Here is a 21,588-nt window from a genome sequence, read left to right on the forward strand (position 1 = left end):
TCAGCATTTTTATTACCCAGACTTGGGTGTCTTGGAGGATCAGGGAAAAAGGCTTAGGATGAGACTTCCATAGAGGAGAGCTCTGGTTGTAGCTGGATTTGAGTTAAAATAGCCCTAAGGAATTAATCTGCAGCTTAGGGTGATTAGAGTCCTTAGGAGGGAACACTCACCTTAAACCTCCAAAATGTGGTATATATGCTGCAGAGCTAATTTTAATAGTATTTAATGGCTTAAGAAGAAAAATGTCATTATGTGTGTGTGTGTGTGTGTGTGTGTGTACACACACACACACATAAATACATATACACAGTTTTTTTTTATTATAGACTTTTTTAAGTGTGTCTATTTAAAGCAACAGTGTGATGGCTTGAGGGCTCTGAAGTCAGACTGCGTGGGATTGAATACTAGGTCAGCCTTTTACTGGCTCTATGACTTAGGCAAAATATGAATCTGTATAATGGGGAAAATAAGATTACCTATCTCATAGTGTGGTAACAATTTAAATAAATTAATACAGGTGAACAGCTCATTTATTACAAACTGCTTAATACCTACCAAACATTCAATAATTAGCATTTTTTTATTGTTATTTTGTCAAGGAATGTTAGTAGACTGTGTGGAATAGTGATCATATAAAGTTATTGGTAGCTCCATATAACTAAATAAATGAAAACACCTTTATACAGTTCTATAAAATATTCACACAGAGATAATTTTAAGAGAAGAATTTAGACAAACTTAATTAGAAGCAATTATTAGAATATAGTCTAGGAAAACATGGCCTCTTAATAATTGGCTTTACATTATGTTTGGAAACTAAATTTATCTCTAAACTACTTTTAATGCCAAAGAAACTGAAATTTTATTTCCTTTGAGGTGATAGAAATAATCTGTAATAAATTCTATATATTTTAAGACTTCATTCTACTTGTAAGCATTTGAAAATGTTATTTTTAAATGAACAAAACCTGATTTTTTTAATATTAAAAATTAATTTGGGGTTTGAACATTCTCTTTTTCCTTCTAGGAAATATGTCAGTATTGAGTTCACCCAGACATCAGAGCTGTATAATGCATGTTGATATGGATTGCTTCTTTGTATCAGTGGGTATACGAAATAGACCAGATCTCAAAGGTCTGTATTCTTGTTGAAGTTTTAAGAAAATTGATATATTGTTATATAGTCTAAGAGATAATTCTTTAAGGAATATTTATTCTAATTTTCCTTGGTAGAATCAGGTCCTGCTTCCAGATTTTCTTGACTGCATTTATCAAGAAAGATGTAGCAAGATGAGAAAAGTTTTCTCTCCCTGTAGAGAACATGTCATTGGGGAGGAGTCATCCTGTGCCACTGAAGGATCTGTGGTCCAAGATGAACGTAGGCAGGGACCTGCACTGGGTATTTTCTGTATTTTTATCTAGATTTACTATTTGTGGATAAGTGGAAATTTTATGATAGTATATGTGACTTGGGTTACTGTGCTTTCTCTTGAATAAATAATTGATTAATTGCCCTGATGGTTGTGAACATTCCAACTTTTTGGTTTTAGCATAATTTTGTATTATTGAATATTGCCAAGAGATATTGTCATCTATGCAGTCTTTGTTTCATTGGAATTTCAGATACTCGTGAGCTATTCAGTGTCTTTTAAAACGTATATTTTCAGTATTTCTGTGTGTCTGGAAAATTTAACTATTAGCATTTTCTTCTTAGAGTCAGCCGTTTCCTTAGGAAGGCACAGGAGCTGCTGGGTTAATGCCAGGGCTTTAATTTTGTCATGAGTAGTTGCTGCTTCAGCTCTGAAAGGAGTGTTTAGAATGTTAAAGAATTAATCTTAGCCTGTGAGTTACTTCTTGGTATATTGGGGTTTTATTGTTTTGTGTTTATTGTCCTCACAACAAATGCATTCAGTTAAAATGTATATGAATTATCCATGCCATTTCTTTAAGTTGTAGTTATCTTGTAACTTAACACACACACAAGGAGAGGATACATGAAAGGTTTTATAACTAAACCAAAAACTGAGTAGTAGATCAGATTGTGATTCTTCTGCATGTATATTTAATTTGTTACTCTGGTTGTAAAATTAAAATATTAGTTGAGATGTTAATCCTATTTTATTGATACGAGAAATACAAAAAAATCTAGGTATAGTTCATTTTTCTTTCTCTTCCTCACCCCACCAATCTGAATCTAGGATCTGACTTGCCTATTTTCTACTGTAGGAAACCAAACAAAAAACATGGAAAGCTAAGTCATAATATTGCATTTCATTTGACTTAAATATATCAAAATTGTCTTAAATAGTTTGCTTTTTTGGGGGTGCTGGGAAATTTTAATGACTTAGACTTCATCATTAATAATCCTTAAAGGTATTAGTTGCTTTATACATTAATGGCTGAATAAACAATATTTGAACAATGAAAAAATATCATTGTTCAAAAATTGAAAATTTTTCTTTTATGTGTCAGTGTTGTTAACATTCCTGTACCAAGATTTAAACATAATTTTATTCATTTCTTCATAGGAAAACCAGTGGCTGTCACAAGTAACAGAGGAACAGGAAGGGCACCTTTACGTCCTGGTGCCAACCCTCAGCTGGAGTGGCAGTATTACCAGAATAAAATCCTGAAAGGCAAAGCAGGTACAAATAATGAGCTCTCTTTGAAGTCATTGAGCTCCTTTTGAAGACTTCTGGATTTTGCTCTTGGTGATGTTCTAGAAATGAAAGAGTTGAAGTAATTAGCTTTTTCATTCAAGGGATTTAAGGGAGTCAATGACATCTTAAAGTAAAATCTGAATAATGCAAATGACTGGCTTATAGTTATGCTCTGTTGAATTGGATGATATTTTCCTGGGTCAGACTGAAGAATGTTTGTTATAAGGTGTGATTAATTCACTTTGTGTGAATATAGATTGGGAATGACAATCATGAACGTCATTTGTGGAAACCTCTAGACTCAGGAGGTAACTACTAGTTGTTTGGCCCCTGGGCTCATGCTGATGATTTGTCTATGAGGCAGCGGAATAAGAAACAGTAAGGCTTAAGAAGATAAATACCAGCAGTCTCTTCCCTTATTTTGTTGAATCTATTTCATATGAGAAAAACATTTTCTTGCCTCTTCAGCTTTTAAATATTTTGGCTATTAATTTAAAAAGTCATAAATTATAGTGATCACAGTACAAATACTAAGATTTTCATGTATCTCATCCCCCACCCCGAGTAAATTCCCTGAGAAATATTTCCTTAGAGGTTAAAATTCTTTGTCATTTATCACTTTCCCGATGGATGACTATAGAAAGACAAAAATTTTTTAAATTAGTTTTTCAGAAAAGTAGTCAGAAATTAGAGAGCTAGTGGAGTGGAAGGCATGCCAGTGATTTCAGGTACCTAGTTTTCAGTCGTGCCACCTTGGGCTTATTTTAGAAATGATCTCAGTGAAATTAAGGCAAAAGGAAAGCCAGTGGACATATCTGAGGACCTTTTTGTCTACAGTCTTTTTGTTGGTTGTGATCATCTGTTTTATAGGGTATGAGTACAAAAGAAAATAATTGCAGATATGTTTTTATGCTTCACTTGTACCTGTATTTTCCAGGTTTCCCAAAGCTTTTCTTGGTCTTTAAATCTTGTAAGAGAGTTTGAGGTTCTAGTGTTGTGTGTGTCGTGAGTAGACCATGGCAGCTGATGATGAGTCTGTTAAGTCTGAGGAGCTGCAGTGTCTGACAGCATGGGCAGTCCCCTAAGTACTGGTAGTGTGGCCTTATGGTAGGTTGGTTTTTCTTTCTGTTTTCTGTGTGTGGTGTTACTAAAAAGATGGAAATCGTAAGTTCTAGCAAATAAGTAACTTAAGGAAATGCACAATACTTGACACATACTAGACACTCCGTAAAAACTAACCAAACATGGAGAGAAGGAATTGGTATTTTACCAAGTGCACACCGTTCGATGACATCTCCCAGTTGCTTGGGGCTCCAAGTTTCTCCAGTGGGTGGGATCTTGTGTTTGCCACGCATCTCACGTCAGCAGGCGATATCTAGAGCTTTGTTCTTGGCAGGTACACGTTCCTTGGGAGTAGCAGAGAGCTAGTCTTACTCTTTCCTTCCATCACAAAAGCTCTAACCATGATGAGTTTTATTTTAACAGAATACTGTCATTGGTTACCTAATTGTCTTCATCAGTTTAGCCACTGGATTTTCTAACATTGCAATGACCTTTCATAATTCACATCTCCTTTGTTCTACATGTGTGTGTTAAACCTGAAAGTAAATGAAATACTGAAATTTCACTTGCCATTGAAAGCTTCCAAAAATAGATTTTCCTGTCACTAGAAAAGCTGAATACAATACTGCATCTTTTACATCCTTTCTTTAACTTGTCTTTCACTTTTATGTCTTAAGCCTTTGACTCATTGGGAACTTACCAAATATTTGCTGTGTATAAAGTGAATAAATTGTCCTTTATTACAAAGTTTTGATTGCAACTGAACTTGTACTTAAAACTTGTTTTTTTCAGGGCCTTTGTTCTTCTCTTGTTACTGTCCCTAATCTTTCTTTCTCTGAGTCCTTATTAGATATGACAACAAATTGTAAAATATTGAGGATCAATTTCGGAATTAGAACCTTTGGCTGATGTTTTGGCTTGTCTGTCTAGGCAAAGTGTCAGAACAAACAGCATCTTTACCCCTTATGGAGACTTTGGGCTCTTACTCGTCGTACTTAGAGACTCTCTGTCTAATCAGATCAGCATAAGCAGGGGCTCTCTATCCACAACTTCCTCTGGAAGCTGCTTCCTGAGCAGGGCTAAGCAGTGACATTTGTCACTGATGGTCTCATTATTGACAGTCCATCAAATATTCAAGATTTTATGGTTGGGGCCTTTTATCACTTCCTGGATTCCAGGATGTGGATGTCCCCTATCCCTTCAACAACCTCAGTGTTCATTCTAAAGAACAACAGTTTTTAGAATCATATTAGCCATAGATTTATTCTCAGCGATTTCTTTTTCACAGACTTGGGTCCTGGCCTCTGATTTCTCCAACCGTTCCTCCACATTCTCCATGTGCCCGTCTAGTTTGTCAAGTTTCGCTGAGCAGTTCTCTACTTTGCCCTCCAGTGAGGACAGTGTGTCCCTGCATTTCCCTGGCTCTCCCTCGAAGCAACTCACTCGCTCGTGGAGGGACCCACGCACTCTGCTGCACTATGGAAAAGGTCAGCTGGCCCAGGGAAGAGCCGCCTCTCAGGCAGGGCATTGGGAGCGCAGGGACCCAGACACCGTTCCCACCTTAAGCATGGTTTCCTGTAATTTTTAAGACAAGTGACTTAGATTATTTAACTAGCCCTTCAAATATAACTCACATAATTCCCCAACTTTAAACACATAACTCATGGTTACACCTTTGAAAGGCAGCTGGTTGTGGCTTTTCAAGCTTCTACTCTTTATTTTTTCTTTTCTTTTTTTTTTTGAGGGGTGGTGGTTTAGAAGTAGCCTCTGTTGATCTGTGATACTGACAATCTTGAAACTCTTATAGATTTTCAGCTTAGAATAATGGACTACTAAACTGAGATGTGGCCTCTGTGACCCTTCAGAAACAGTGGGTAGTCTGCTCTGCATTCTGTCTTCAACTTTTCAGAGTATAACTTGTTAGTTAGATCAGAAGTCATAACTCAAAGTATATATACTCTACTGTTCTTAGTTTTGATATGAGTGGGATTTGACCCCATGAAGAAGCCAATCCTCAGAGTTTGATTTGCATTTATGCTTTGCATGTATGGGTGCTGAAACCCTGAGATGCTTGTGTGGGTTGCGTTTTTGGGTAAAGATGCTGATAGTTACTGCAGTGAAATCAGGAGTTGTTTTAGCCCTAAAGCCTAAAACCAGACATTTGGCCACATGCATTTTTGTTCATAAAGAACAGTGGCTGAGATTGTGTTTTTGGACTATATGTTTTTAAGGCATATTCTCCCTGGAACTTAATAGTAGCTATTCCAAGAGGCCTGTGAAGTTCTACTTTAATCTATTTCTCAGTTACTAGTGATGCTAATGGTGGTAAAGAAGGTAAAGTAGCAAGCAGTCACTAGGCTCTTTTGACTCTGCACTCTGTATTTTGTGTGAAGCTGTAAATTGAATTTGGCTACTGAGAGATGGGTGAGCTGTGCTATTTAGGCTAGAGCAATTGGTATTTGGATCACACCTGAATGTTTTTAATTGAATGTGCATCATTAAACCAAAAGTAGAATTTTCTTAAGAAGGGAGGTAATGTTGTGAAGCTCTTTTTCCTGATAGGTGTTTGAAAGAAAGAACTTAAATTTGTGATGAAACTTCTTTATGTATGTGACTTACTAAATTATTGTTTGATCAAATGTCTTGGGGGAAGTTATGTTTGTTGAACATGTTAATTAATTAGCTTTACATTTTACAGATAGGTCTTTTAGGAAACAGCAAAGAATATTCAGAGAAATTTATATTTTTCATTAAGAGCTATGTAATCCTTGTAGGGCTGCAGAAGGGGGTCATCTACCTGATCACTTTTCATCCTTTTTCATCTCAAGAGACTGTTAAAGGGACATTTTATATTTATCTTTTTATATATTAAAAAAAATCTTATTAGAAAAGAACACTTTGTCAATTTATTGGGTTTTTTTTCCTGATGGTGAAGAATGTAATGGAAGTAAACAATTTTAGAGTTATAGATTTTCTTTTATTAAATTAGGAGGTAAATATCAAAGGAGAAAACTGTATTTGGAATTTGTGAAGCATTTGTATATAAAAGGAATGGAAAATATGTTTCTTGAGTGAAAGTTAAGAAAAATCAGTTTATAACATATAATCATTAAATTTTATTATTTTTAAAGCAGATATACCGGATTCATCAATGTGGGAGAATCCAGATTCTATACAAACAAATGGAATTGATTCTGTTTTGTCAAAGGCTGAGATTGCATCTTGTAGTTATGAAGCCAGGTATGTAGAAATTAAGTGTAATACTTAAGAATAGTTAATTTACTTAAATTATTTTCATACAATCTTTTGAAGTGGATTCAGACATACTAGTTAGGCCAATGGTTTCAATATGTTGCAGACATGTATGTTGTGAAATAAATGTTTCTAGCCTTAATCCCTTCAGTCCCTTTTTGTTTTCCTTTAAAAATGGTAAATAAATTTACATAAGTACCTTAGTTTTTTGATAAAAACAGTAGGTCCTACAGTGGAAATCAAAAGAAGCCAGATGTTGTCATTTTTAAACCATGTCTTTTGAAGTATGGAATTAAAGACTTAGATTATTTTTGAGTGGAGAAGGCCTTAATGTTTGCTCTAAATAATTCCTTTTTACAACTAAGAAAAATTCCTTATAAACTTCCTAACACTCAGTGTTTTTTAAAAATTCTGTTAAAACTTGGTTGCCTAGTAAATTACAAGTAAATAATTCCATACTGGCATACCTAATAATCTCACTTAAAATTAAGGAATAGGGTCAACTTGTTAGCACCAACTTTGTATGTAGACCATTATCTTGCAGTAATCTTAAACCCTAATTACAGCCTGCTGTTTCAGTACAAGAACAGATATATGTATTTGTTACTTACACTTAAAAAAAGATCAATCATTTAAAAGTAATCAATTATGATAGTTGTAAAAGTAGAGGGAGTAAAAATGAATTGATAAATTTAAAAAAGCAGTCTGTACTTTATTAGCACAGCAAGTATTTATACATTGTGGGCAGGTATTGAAGTTTTTAATAATTATAAAAACAGGCTTGTATCATAACATTTTTCAGTCTTCTTTTTTTTTTGAGAGAGAGGTTAGATAGTATGTTTATGGCTTTGTCATTCATCCTTTTTTATTGTGTATAAGAAACATTAATTTCAGCTATACAACATACTGATTTAAATATATGTAACATTTTTCAGTTTTGATTAAATGTTGGGATTATTCAAGCAAGTCTAATCTGACAACAACTCAATATGTAGCCAGAAAGATTGAAATCTTACCAATATTTTTATAAAAAGGATATTTAAGAAAAACACATTATATTTAAACATGCATGATTATAAAATATTTCAAATCATTATCCCTTTATGACATGTCAGATTTTTACTCCCAGCCTAATTTTGCCTTATCATTAACAGAATTATGTTTTAATCTTCTTTAGTGTTAGTTGGTAATGTAGCCAAGGAGTTGAAACTTACTTTAATGAAAAATAAAAAAAAATTAAGTCAAATATAAGTGTATTCTGGAATATTACATTTTTATTAGCACAGGCAGTTTAGAGCTGGTTTGTATGTTGTTTTAGCCTGTCACTGGGATAGGCTAGTCTTTTTCTTCCCTCTAAGTTACTACATGGTAACTTGTGCTTCTGATGGCTGGACCATTGTGTTCCAATGGGAGGGTGTGATGAAGCCCAGAAATACTTAGTCTTTGAATTTTGCTACTTGGTGAAATGAAAGCTCCACCCTTTCCATGCTGCCACTGCGGGGTCTCTTCTCATTAGTGTCCCCAAGCTGAATGCTGGATGGAGAGTGAGTGCCAAGGCTGAATCAGAGGCAGAAGCCTCAGCAGCTCACAGTTGGTTTGGACTCTCGTAGCCACAGCTGTGTCTAGGCTCTAGGTGTTTTGGATCGTGTATTTACATTGTATCACAAATGGCAGTTGTCAAGCTAAGTGTATTACACAATAACCAGGGTGCCAGTTTGTGAGGACCAAATACTATGTAGCAAGCCATTGAAATGACACTTAAATGGTAAATGTTTATTTGAAGGAGATGCTTAAAATGGTGAAAATGAATTTGAGTATAAGTTGGAGAAAAGCCCCACAAAACCCACAGCAGTGGGGTTTTGGTCTTTTAATTGGTTGTAACTTCCTTACAGTGTCTGGTGGATCCTAAACATTTCTCTCTGGGATGTATATGTGCATGCATACATAAATAGATGTATTAGATTTTTATAATTAGTATGCCCTTGAAAATTTCAGTATGATTGAATAATTTGAAAACAAAATTATTATAAATATAAGAGTATGATAGTTACAGGAATTAGGTAACTAACACATTCCTTTAAAAATTAATAATTACCTTTAATTTCCAAGTTCAGCTTTTACATGCTGAACCTATATATCTAGCATTACTGAATATGCTTTAAACTATTTATGTATTTCTAAATAGATGTTTAAGCTGTTATATATGTATACCTCCCTGCCTTACTAAACAAAGTCCATTGTCTATAATCCATCTTTCTTTTTGCTGACCAAGTACAGGGTCATCCTCATGAACATCTGAGGACTGTTTTATTCACGATTTTATTCTCCATCTTGCAAAATGCCTGAGACACAAATTTCAGTCGAATGAATGAAGAATTTTTTCATTCATTTTTTTTCATGCTTTATTATGCTGTTCATCAATCATTACTTCCTTTCCTATCATTTCTCCTTCCTATTAGATATTTCTCATCTACTAGGGCTTTGCAGTTAGATAATTTATTATTGTTTCGTATATGTAAGAAATGCATATGATTTTGCATTTACCACTGAATAACTTGGAGGATTCTTTTCCTGTTTGGTTCTCATTGGTTGGTCTTAGATGAGGAGGGTGCCAGAGATCATGAGTAATTGAAGACTTTTGTGTCGATGTCTCTTAAAATGGCACACCTCCATACCAAGTGAACACTTAGTAATACTTATTGAATGACTGTAGAATGACCTCCTGATGTATTTACACAGGGGTATGTAATCTGGTAAAGCATTGCCTATTATTTTGCTGTGTTTTTACTTTAATATTTTTTGTTGATTCATTGCAGAATGTTAAAATGGGATATTATTAATTATGTGTAATTCCATATTTATAGTTTTGTGCTAAATGCTCCAAATATCAAAGGTAATGTGGAACATTGAGGCACACAAAAGATTTAAAATTTACCATTTTCAATTAGGTCCCTCAAAGTTCTGGAACCCTGGCCCCTGCCCAGAGTGATGTCCTACCATTTACAATGCTGTTGGCATCTCAGCCACTGCGGAGCCACCTCAGGAGCATGCAATTGGTCATTTGGGAATTGGGTGTTAATAGGATGAGTATATTTTGTCTGTCACATAGCACTATTTTGTGTAGTTTTTTTGTTTCTCTTCTTTGTCTTTGGGGGTGAACCCTGGCCAAAGTGTGCCATGTATTAGGGGAAGAAAACCTCTTTTTGACAGCACATTCCTGCTCTGTGGTGGTTGTGATATCACCAGCATATGGCATGCTGGCATTGTGGCAGAGGGGCCAGAGGTCTGAGTCTTTTAAAGGGAATCATCAGATACAGATGAGAGTCAAACCTGGTCTTTTACAAACATATTTTGGCACATCTACACATGTCCTTTACACTAATCAGAGAATTGTGTAATTTGTTTTTGGGGGAAGCAAGCCTGTCAGTTTTCTTAATGCCTATTTTTTACCCCTAATGAGAATGGAGTTAGATGAAAACTGTGTATTTAATGACATGGGGAGATACTATCAACATATTTGATACTTGATTTGGCACTTAAAAATTCCCAGCATGACCTCTGTTGTGTTTTACTCTTTCTCTAGACAACTTGGCATTAAGAATGGAATGTTTTTTGGGCATGCTAAACAACTTTGTCCTAATCTTCAAGCTGTCCCATATGATTTTCATGCATATAAGGAAGTTGCACACACAATGTATGAGACATTGGCAAGGTAACGTATATTATATAGTCACTGTCATGTCCGTGTTACTCTGCCTTTCTTCTCTAACATTAAAGACAGCCCAGTTTTCCTTAGAGCTGTCAGTGTCATTTTTGCTAGACTTTTCTCTCTCAGGAGCCCTTTCCTCAGCGTCCCAGTGTGACTGTCTTCTCTCCTTCATCTAGGTGACTCCAGACATCAGTAGCTCATGCGAAGGGACATTTTTGCACTGCTCAGGTTATAAAGGTGCTTCCTGATGGTGATGGTGATTTGATTCTGCCCATATGACTGAAAGTCAGTTGTTCTAGTTTTCTTCCCATGGAACCAGACAGATGAAGGATGGAATTTTTAACCTGGTTATTCTATTACATTTAAATTAGAGTTTTGTTTATAACTAGAACTGATGGGTCAGCAGTAGAGACTCTTTAAAATCCTTTATCTTCTAATATCCTTAGGCATGCCAAGTTTTTATAAGTTAGTGTTAGTAATAATTTCAATGTGATTGATTAGTTGCCTTAAGGAAAGGAGATCATTTAAAAAATATAATGTAAGTATATTTAATATTCACACCACAAAATTTAAAATAAGTTTTGCTGGCCATGTATGCTCTAATGAAGGAGTCAGTGTATTTTCTCTACCAAGAGCCAGATAAGGTTTCTTTCCAGCTACTCAGCTCTGCTGTGTAAAGTGAAAGCAGCCACAGACAATATATTAGTGAACGGGTGGGGCTGTGTTTTACGTCTTTGTTTTGTTTTTGTTTTTGTTTTTTTTACCAAGACAGGCATCAGGACAGCAGGCCAAGGGTTGTCAGCCCTTGGGCTTAATTGAGGTTCTGAGAGAGACACTGTGCCTCTGTCTTTACCTCTTCTTCTACTTTCTTATGCATATTCTGAATACCTACTTACTGAGTATCAAGTACAAGCAGCTGTTGATGCTTCTAGTCCTACAGAGAGAAGTAAGATCCAGCTGTTACTTCAGCAGAAGAGATTAAAAAGGGGCTGAGGAAGTTACCTGGCATCTGTGTGTAGGATGGAGTGCTGAGTGATAAGCCAGTTAATCACAACTGTCCTTAGGACCCCAGATATGGGGATGTTGTGCTTACAAAGTGGCAAGTATGCTTTTAGATCCTGTTCAAAATTGAGATCAGTTAGCATCCAGGTGGGGCCAGAAACAGGTGATTGAGTTCAATTAGCAGTATTGGGTGTTCTGGGCAACAAGACCCTTGAATTGGGAGGATTTCAGGGAGAGCATGACACATACTCATCCTGAGGGAGTTTTCTCTTTGGAGACATTTCCAGTGACATTTGGCTACTTTGGGGTGGGGAGCAGAAATGCAGTGTTAATCTCCTGCCACCCTTTGGGAATTCTCCCTGCCTCAGGGTGCCTTCACTCTGAAGCAGAGTCCCTCCTATCAGGTGTACCTTCCTGCTCTTACACATCTCACCCTTTAAAGTGTAAACAAAGCACTCATTTCTTAAGTGAATAGAGATACTAGTTAATCTGATTTACAGCAAGGTATAGGTAAGAGATGAGGCCTGGCCATCCCAGTACACTCCCCCAGGTGGATTAGGGAGCATCCATTTGTTGCTCCTGAGGCTGTTCTGGTTGTCTCCCATACGTGAGCCTCATATTTAATTAGCATTGGAGCCACATGGCAACTCTTCCCTTCCCTTTCCTCTTCTCTGGCCAACTAAAACAAGTCCTTCATGCAGGCAGATCATGACTAAAAAACCCGAGGATTTCTGCCTGCAGGAATGTCGTTGGAGTCCCTCTAGTCAGCATCGGATGCCTCGGGCCCGCCATGTGAATGCTGTTTATTTGTGGGGTTTTTGTTTAGGTCATCTTATTTGACTTATTTTTGTAATTTTCTGTTCCTTAAGAATTCCAGTAAATCATGTTTGAAAATTTTTAATTTTGACAGTTCTAATTCTGTTAACTACTTCTCAGCTAGTGAGAGGTTTACGAAGGTATTCTCTCAGTATAGAAAAACTAGAATAATTTCTGCTATGTTTTTGGTAGCTAATATGGAAAAAGGGAAAGCACTAGTTGCCTTTTGGTTCAGTGTTAGGTGACTAATAATGGCGCTTGGGTCAGTTTAATTAAAATGCTGATCTTTCTTAGCATGTTAAGTCTTGTAAGGAATTGGGAAATAAAGATGCCATAGGAAGACTGGATTCGGCAGCACTTGGTCCGCTAGATGGCAGGTTGTGGCTGTGGCTCATTGCCTCTGCTTTGTGTTGGCAGCTATACACATAACATCGAAGCTGTCAGTTGTGATGAAGCACTTGTGGACATTACTGAAATCCTTGCAGAGACAAGACTTACTCCTGATGAATTTGCAAATGCTGTCCGTATGGAAATCAAAGATCAGACTAAATGTGCTGCCTCTGTTGGAATTGGTTAGTACCTAGCTTGCCTTGTACTGTTCATTTACGCAAAGCATTGCTTTGCAATCAGTGAGTATCACTTAATTTTTAGGAGTGATTTTCAGATTTTGTTTTTATTATATTACCTTACTGCATAGTCCTCTCGCTTCTAAAACAATTCTTAGTATTGCTCACAATTGTGCAATACATGAGATAAAAAGTGTTGGAAATCCAAGTAAATTATCGGTAATATCTTTGGAATAAGCAACTTGAAATATTTCTTAACCTGTTCTTCAAAATGGGGAGAATGGAGAGTCAGTACTTGTAAGCTTTTTTTTTTCTTTTAAAACAAACAAATCATTTAAAGCAATGTGGTGGGGGGCATTGGGAGTCAAGTGTGCTGAAGTAGGAGTCTTGTAATTCAGTTACTCTGAATTTTGGCTTCTGGGAATGCTCAGCAGTCCAGCCTTCATGCTCTCAATTACAGAGGCATCCTCTCTGGCACATGCCCTCTGCCTGTCCTTCCCAACTTCTGTTCTGCCTGTGAGCCCTGCACTTTGTCTGTGCAGGTCCTCCCATCCTCTCTCTGCCTTTGACTCTTCCAGCTGTGCCTGATGGAACCGTTTCTGTTGCACCTAAGCTTCCCTGGGTACCCCCCTTCCTTTCAGGACCTCTTGCCCGGACACCTCCTATCTTGCCATTCTCACAGGGGGACCCAGCTTGTCCCTGCCACACACTATTCCACCGGCTTGGGAGGCAGAGAAAACTTTTCTTTTAGCTTGCCATCACTGTCACGCAGGACTCCTCTCTTCTCATTCAAAGCCTTTCTTCCTATGAAATTCCCTGTCTGATCTCTACCCTTGGGATTTCCACTTATGGAGATACCTGAGTGACAACACAGGCCAGTACTTTTGAAACAAGATTTTTATTTATATTAACCCAGAGAAGTAGGGGATATACCACATCACACAGGGCCACATGGGGAGGCACCAGGTTTTGGCTGGGAGGCAGAAGCAGGAGTGAAGGGAAATCCTAGGCCAGAGCTTCATTGGAGTTTCTGCAGGAAGGGCTGGGCCAAGTAGGCAGTGTAGGATTGACTAGTTTGGATAATTCCCATGGCCTGAGGGCTGTAAGGGTGACCTCTAGTCTCCTGGTATCTGGCTCTGCCGTGATTCAGAGCAGGAGAAATCCTGGCTTTGCGTGTGAGTCTGATAGGGAGATAGATGGCCGGGGATGGCTGGCTTGCTCCCAGGAAGGTTGTTTTCTGCCTTCAGCAAATAGCTGGGAGTGCAGTCTCTCTCCAGCCAAGAAGATTTTTAAGATGTCAAAACATCACAAGATACAGAAAATAAAATACATGACTAATACATTCATAGAATCCCTCCAGTTACTAGCTAGCCTGCCTTTTACTCCCTGGTATTTGGCTTGCAGATCCTTCTCCACATCCATTTAGGACTTATCTTCTGGGTTCCAGTATCAGGCACGGGTTTATTTTTTTCTTCTTAATTGTACTTGTTTATAATTTGCAACTGTACAATAGGACTGCATTCTTCTAAGTTCAGGCACATAATTGAAACGACAACCCCATGTGGTATTTCCACTCCTTAGCCCCTTGGTCTTCTCCAAAATTTACTGCTTGTATTATTTTGGTGTGACTTTCCAGAATTTTTTTCTCTCCCTAAATATCTATATATTTACCCTAGGAAAATGCATAGTTTCTATATGTCTTAAATAAAATCAACATGTGTCCTTTATAGAACTCCTTACAATTTCTGGAGTTCCTAATTTACATAAAGGTCTCCTGACATTCCAGTCCCACAGATCCTAGTGAACTTTTCCCCTGCTCTGCAGAGGTCGTGCATGTCCGTGCTCACCCCAAGGTCTCATGCCAACATCTGTCTTTGTTCTCAGGCTCTCATATGCTCAGTGTTCTACACCTGTGCTGATAGCCTAGCAAGGCTTCCAGTCCTTTGGGCTTTCTTTTTACCACAGCCCAGTAGCATCCTTTGCCTTTTTCCCACTTAGCCTGGATCCAGTGAATGGTAAAAGGACCTGATTTCTGATCATTGCTCTCAAGTCCTATAAGCCTCCAATCTTATGATTAGAGCTGTTGGGCAAGAAAAATCGAAAGGTCACTTATTTTGGGACAAAGAGAAACCTCTGTACAATAACCATGTTCATTATAATCTGTAATACTTAACATACTGCCAGTTTTGTACTGTATTTGAAATGATCCAAATTGAAAGTTATTTATTTTCATTGTTTTTAGAAAGAAAGAAATTTGATAGGTAACCTATTTGTAGATGGCTTTGTTATGAAATTAAGAAAATAATTGTACATATTTCTTCAACATTTTTTTTTAACTTTATAGGTTCTAATATTCTTCTGGCTAGAATGGCAACTAGGAAAGCAAAACCAGATGGCCAGTACCACTTAAAACCAGAAGAAGTAGATGATTTTATTAGAGGTCAGCTAGTTACTAATCTACCAGGTAAGTACAAATCCTTTCTTTATAGCTTTCACTTACTATAAACATTTATTAGTGCTTTTCTGAGTTCTATAACGTATATCTGTTATTTCCAAAACATGAATTAAAATTTTTATCTGTTATTGAATGTGATGAGAAACAAAATTTGGAATTCTACAATGAATATCTCTTTAGTTGATTTATTAAGATCTTGATGTTACATTTTACTTTTGCTTTTCATGTATTTTACTTTAGGTATTTCCTAAGTAGCAAGATCAAAGAATTCTAAGAAATTATTTTAAAGAGACTATGATGAAATTGATTTTTGGTCATATTTCATTCATAATTAAATTAGTGTGCTTTTAGGCCAAAGATAAAGTTTTGAGAATTAATTCTATTTCCAAAATTATCCTGTTAGATTAAAGACAGTTTTCTGAGTATAGTAAACAAATAGTTTCAAAAGTGGAAAAAGTAGGAAGGATAAATTTAAAAAATGAAATATTTTGTTAACTCCAAGGTTGAAGTAAAGCATTCATCTATACCTTTCTCCTCCAGAGGGGCAGGATGTTTAGTTGTATTTTTGTGTGTGTGGCTAACTAAACATGTAAAAATCTTCCCATGGAGAAGTCATCAAGTTAACTATAACTGAAAAATGGTTGCCCTCTTGGGGCCTTGAATAGATGTAATTTTTTTGTGTAGGACAGTTCAGTTCATAATTATTAAATACTTAAACTGCTTTCTGTGGTAGAATCCTCTTTCTAAGAAACTTCTCTAAACCATATGGTAATCTTTGATGCTATTTCAGAAAACTGTCTCCTTTTATAAAGCAGTCTGTATTAGCTTAAGTAAAGCTCTAGTGTATTTGTGTTGGAGAAAGTTCAAGACAGTACATGTTTGATGAAAATTTTTAAGATTCATTTGTTTGTTGAAAGTGGACTTAGTGGTATTTTTAGATGTATATTCTTAGGCCTCATTAAAGTATGTCAGAACCAACTTAGAAATTTCTATTATAGGCTAATATATTAAGTGACCCAAATACCATTTTATGGTAGGTTAGTTTTAAAGCTTCCTGACTCCTATAGTAAATAACTTAAAAGAATATATTTAATAATGTAGATAATTGTAAAAAAAGAAAGATAATGCTTTTAGAAACAAAAGGAAAAGATCAGTTTATCTTAAAATAACAAAAAAAAATCTCTGTAGGGTATCAGTGTTTGAAAGTATATTAGCAAAACTTTAAAATTTTAAATCACTTTCATATTCCTTTCTGAATAACGTTAACTTTCTAAATTAATGGGGTGTATTTGTTTTAATTAAATTAAAATGTTATTTATATTAAAAATCTGATAAATTCTGTCAGAATTGAGATACAATATAGTACGCTTCTTGAAACTACTTGTGCTCAACAAATGGTAGTCAGTTGCTAAAAAGAGAAAAAAAATGTATTAGTGCTAGAAATGTGACATTCTGATGGTCAGTTTGAGAAAGATAATTAACCTTATAAAGTCAAGCTAGCAAATTACCTTATTAGACAATCCAATTTAAACAGTTCTAATAACACAGTGCAGTCTTATGTAAGAAGCAGCAGTGTATTTAAAGCTACATGTGAAATTTTGAGTTCAGGTTTCTCATACTAGCCATTACTCTTAGTTTGTTAAGACTGCCATAACAAAAATACCACAGACTAAGGGGCTTAGGTAACAGAAGTGTATGTTTGCAAGATCCTGGGGGCTAGAAGTCCACGACTGAGTTGTCAGCAGGGTCCATGTCTCCTGACCCTCTCCTGGACCTTGGTGTGTAGGCGGCCATCTTTGCTGGGTCCTCACAGAGGCTTTGCTGTTCATGTGTCCACGTCTTCATCTCTTCCTAAAGGGACACCAGTTGTATTGGATAAGGCTCATTCATGTGACCTGATTTTACCTCTTTCAAGGCCCTGCCTCCATTATTGTCACACTCTGAGGCCCTGGGAATTAGGATTGAGGAGACACAGTTCAGTCCATAGCACCATCTTGAAATGGAATCATTTTTGTAGGTTTTGTTTGTTTTTTTATACAGAAAAAATACTTTTTAGTTCCTTGACCTAATAATTTTACCATTCACCTCCATTTGTTTCCTGGTTGAAGGAACTTTATTTCTTGAAGGGCAAGTGTGAGATTATCTGTCCTGATTGAGTTCTTAGGCACAGCCTAGACTTCCCTAAGGGATGTCTGAAATACAGGGGGCGGCAAGAGTGGTTTCCTCTGGCAAGCCACCTTCTCATGCAGCGTCCTCTGCCCTTCCAACCAAGTGGTACGCACCCAAAATTGTTGCAGTTTCATGCCTTTAAACTACTCTCTTGAATAAACTCCCCAAATTCTTAATCAGACAGATTTAGAAAATCTCAGATACGCAAGATGTCAACCTTCTGTTGCTACCCCTGTCCTGGAGACAGCATGGAAGTCTGCCTTTTCCCGCTGTGTTCTACAGAATATAAGCCATTCCTTTAAATCAGGGCCCACACAGTAAAAGTTCTGAGAATTCTCATGATAAAGAAACATACTGATAGTTGTTAAAAACCAGTAATTTCCCAAAGAGATTTGAAGAATATATAGTACCTAGGAACATCTTGTGGAGCAAGATGCTTTGAGGAAGTTTTGCCCTGTAATCTATAACCAGTGCTAACACGCCTCAGCCCTCGTCCTCCACAAGCTCTCTTTGCCTGCTGTGCCTTTAAGTGTTTACTGAGTGTATAGTGTGCCTTGCGTGCCATAGCCAGTTACTGTAGCTCCGTAAGAAAAACACGCACAGGTAAGTTTATGCTGTAGGAGACCCCACAGAATGATTCTGTGCTGTGCTAACAAAAATTACCTAATGAGATCTGTTTATCCAGTGAAAGAAAGGATTGTCCCCAACAACTATTTAAATACAATAGCCATTTCTAGCTGCTCTTTGCATCTTGGCAAGGCTTGGCACCCTGCATGCATGCCCTTGATTGAAGGCCCTTCTGCACCTTGTCCAGCCCTTGGGGGGTTAGTGCAGCCAGTGTATGGTTTCCACCTCTGTTCCATTCTCAGAGAAACATGAGTAGGTGTACAAGATCTATACTGTCCTGATGTGGCAGCCACTAGCCTGGTGATGCTAGTAAAATTTGAAGTTCAGTGAAAGATAAATTTAAAATTCAGTTTGTTGGTGGCACTAGCCACATTTCAGGGCTCCATAGCCACGTGGGGCAAGTGCCCGCGGGATTGGGGAGCACAGGTACAGAACATGTCCACCACCACAGAAAGTTCTATTGGACAGTGCCAGTGCAGACGGTGCAGACTTCATTCTTTGGAGCTTTTCTGTGTCTCTGTCAGACTGTTTAATTCTGGGTGCTGGGGAGATGACATTATGGGCCGTTTTTAACCTAGAGTAATAGTTTCCCTTCAAGGACAAATCCCTACTCTTTGTCCCAGTGGCTTCACCAGGAGCTTCCACACTTTTTCTTCTCTCTTTCTCAGAGACTTGGTTCTAAGCTAGCATATTTCTTTCACTTTTTCCTTTTCTAGGTGGATAAAATCAGTTTTATCCTTAAGACCCTGTTTCTTTCTCCCTAACGTGCCTCCTTTCCTATAAATACTTACCTGATGCTGATACTGTCAGCTGAACCAGCAGCCCTCTCAGGCCTTAGGTGCTGAGTCCAAGGTTGATTTTTCCACTCCACTCAGCATCATGGGGCCAGACTCAGACCACCATCGTGCCACCCTCCCCGACTCGGCTTCAGGCCATTCCTTTTCATAAGGTGGGCTTGCAGTGCAGAGGATCTTTTCTTCTTCTCTAGATGGACATTTTGCTCAAATTCAGTTAGTTGTGGTAATCTGGTGAGATTTAATACAGTAGCCTTTCTTTTGTGCCTATTAGTAATAATTCTGTTCCAGTATACTAAAGATACTCTCAAAACCTACGGGCTTCCCCCTGCTCCAGCCCTGCACACGTACATACATTCAATCCAGGAGTATCATTGTTCCTTGCTGATTTTGCAAGTCAGTAAGACCCTCAGCTCCCCAGATCTGTAAGGGAAAGATCATGCTCACAATTCAAGGGTGGGAGTGGGGCTGTGGTGGGAGGGAAAAAACAAAGACAAAAGCCTCCCTTGAACAGGAATAGTGGTGAAGTGACTTTGGGTAACTCATCACACGATTTGTCCCTTCCCTTGGATTTCTCCTTCCATTTTGATAAATACCCAGATAGGCTGCTTACAAGCTCCCCTTTTTGTGAGTGGTGCCTTCTCTGGAGGCTCTTGTTCTTAGCTCAGACTCATATTACCTGTTCGCTGTTCTGCCTTGAACTTTAAAATGGCACAGATGAGAGGCAGCATCCCTAACATCTTCCATCTAACTTCCATTCAGGAATAAATTATCCTGGTTTAAGCTGGTGTCTCCTGCCTCCACAGCCATAGATCTTGGCTGGAAGGTTGCCAGCCTCTTAATTAACTCTTTCATGACTGCTGCAAGAGGTTCTCCTGGCAGACCCTGGGCGAGCCCGGGTGCTCCTTCTGCAGGAGACCACTCAGGATCGGAGCTAGAAGTAACAACTGTGATGAGCAGAAGGTAGCAGACTTCCCCCAGAGCTCTCTGATAAGATCCTACAGAAGACCAGAGACAGTCTTTTCCTCACTGAAAGAAGATTTGATGGTGTGGAGACAATTTTAATAAGAATATTAGTTTCCTTCGGTTAGTCTTAAATATCTTTCCCAGATAGGCATACCTTTGATCAGCTTTTGGGCAAATTGAGAGCAACAGAACTCAGCATCTTTTGGATGATGCTCAAACCTTGCATCTTTAAGAGTATGGATAGAGACCCCTGCATGCTGGCCTGGCTGTAGGAGGGTTAATAATGCCTTTGCAGGAGATGGTCTTTGTTGGTAAAAGATACCTGTCTTCTCCCCACTGCCACTGCACTTGCTTAGGACCCTATCTCCCTGGGTTAGCGAGACTGCTTTGTCCAGGATGATTGCAAATAGTATTTTTGGGTTTGTGCCTGTATCATAAGTTCTTTTTCTAACTCCCTTTCAAAGAAAAGATGGCTAAAACTGTTGTAGTGTTTGGTCATCACTGAAATCCCTAATATTCATGTGTTTCCTAGAATGTCTGTAAGGCATATGATAGACTTATGTAAACAAGTCTGTAAACAAACTAGTTTATTTTGTGAATAAGATAAAAATCTTGATATTACTCAATAATAAATAAAAGTCACATTCTTTTGAGAACTTTAGTTTTACTTATTTGAGAAGTTCTGGTTCACCTACATGTAGAGCCCAAGTTGAGAAGTAATTCTAAAAGTAACTTTACTAGTGTGATTTGTACCCAAGAACTCTTTAATCTGAGATGCTTCAGTTTGGTCACTTAAAAATTTTAAGTGAGATTTTTTTTTTTTTTTTTGCTTGCATTAATGTACTATTACATGAACAACATTAGGGTTACTAGACTCCCGCTTACCCCATTACAGTCACTGTCCATTAGTGTAATAAGATGCTATAGAATCACTACTCGTCTTCTCAGTGTTATACTGCCTTCCCCATGTCCCTGCCCTCTACATAAAACGTGCTAATCGTAATGACCCTTTTTTCCCCTTCTCTCTCCCTTCCCACCCATCCTCCCCTGTCCCTTTCCCTTTGGTAACTGTTAGTCCATTGTTGGGTTCTGTGAGTCTGCTGCTGTTTTGTTCCTTCAGTTTTTCCTTTGTTCTTATACTCCACAGATGAGTGAAATCATTTGGTACTTGTCTTTCTCCACCTGGCTTATTTCACTGACCATAACACCCTCTAGCTCCATCCATGTTGTTGCAAATGGTAGGATTTGTTTTCTTCTTATGACTGAATAATATTCCGTTGTGTATATGTACCACATCTTCTTTATCCATTCATCTACTGATGAACACTTAGGTTGCTTCCATTTCTTGGCTATTGTAAATAGTGCTGTGATAAACTTAGGGGTGCATATGTCTTTTTGAAACTGGGTTCCTGCATTCTTAGGGTAAATTCCTAGGAGTGGAATTCCTGGGTCAAATGGTATTTCTATTTTTAGTTTTTTGAGCAACCTCCATACTGCTTACCACAGTGGT

General features: G+C 37.6%; 1 protein-coding gene across 7 annotated transcripts in view; it reads left to right on the forward strand.

The window, feature by feature from the left end:
* The window catches only part of REV1 (REV1 DNA directed polymerase), a 112,228-nt gene that overhangs the window by 69,801 nt on the left and 20,839 nt on the right, over window positions 1-21,588 (forward strand). For 4 of the 7 annotated variants that reach the window (XM_036880056.2, XM_036880053.2, XM_057496945.1 and 1 more), the window contains 6 exons: window positions 1,028-1,135; window positions 2,529-2,645; window positions 6,854-6,962; window positions 10,558-10,686; window positions 12,919-13,073; window positions 15,412-15,531. In XM_036880056.2, the coding sequence (XP_036735951.2) occupies window positions 1,028-1,135; window positions 2,529-2,645; window positions 6,854-6,962; window positions 10,558-10,686; window positions 12,919-13,073; window positions 15,412-15,531 (738 nt within the window). Of the gene's footprint in view, window positions 1-1,027; window positions 1,136-2,528; window positions 2,646-5,010; window positions 5,210-6,853; window positions 6,963-10,557; window positions 10,687-12,918; window positions 13,074-15,411; window positions 15,532-21,588 lie in introns of those variants that run through there. The other 3 variants (XM_036880057.2, XM_036880059.2, XM_036880060.2) reach the window with 3 other exon arrangements.

The sequence above is a fragment of the Manis pentadactyla genome, chromosome 2 (assembly GCF_030020395.1).
Source record: "Manis pentadactyla isolate mManPen7 chromosome 2, mManPen7.hap1, whole genome shotgun sequence".
NCBI lineage: Eukaryota > Metazoa > Chordata > Mammalia > Pholidota > Manidae > Manis > Manis pentadactyla.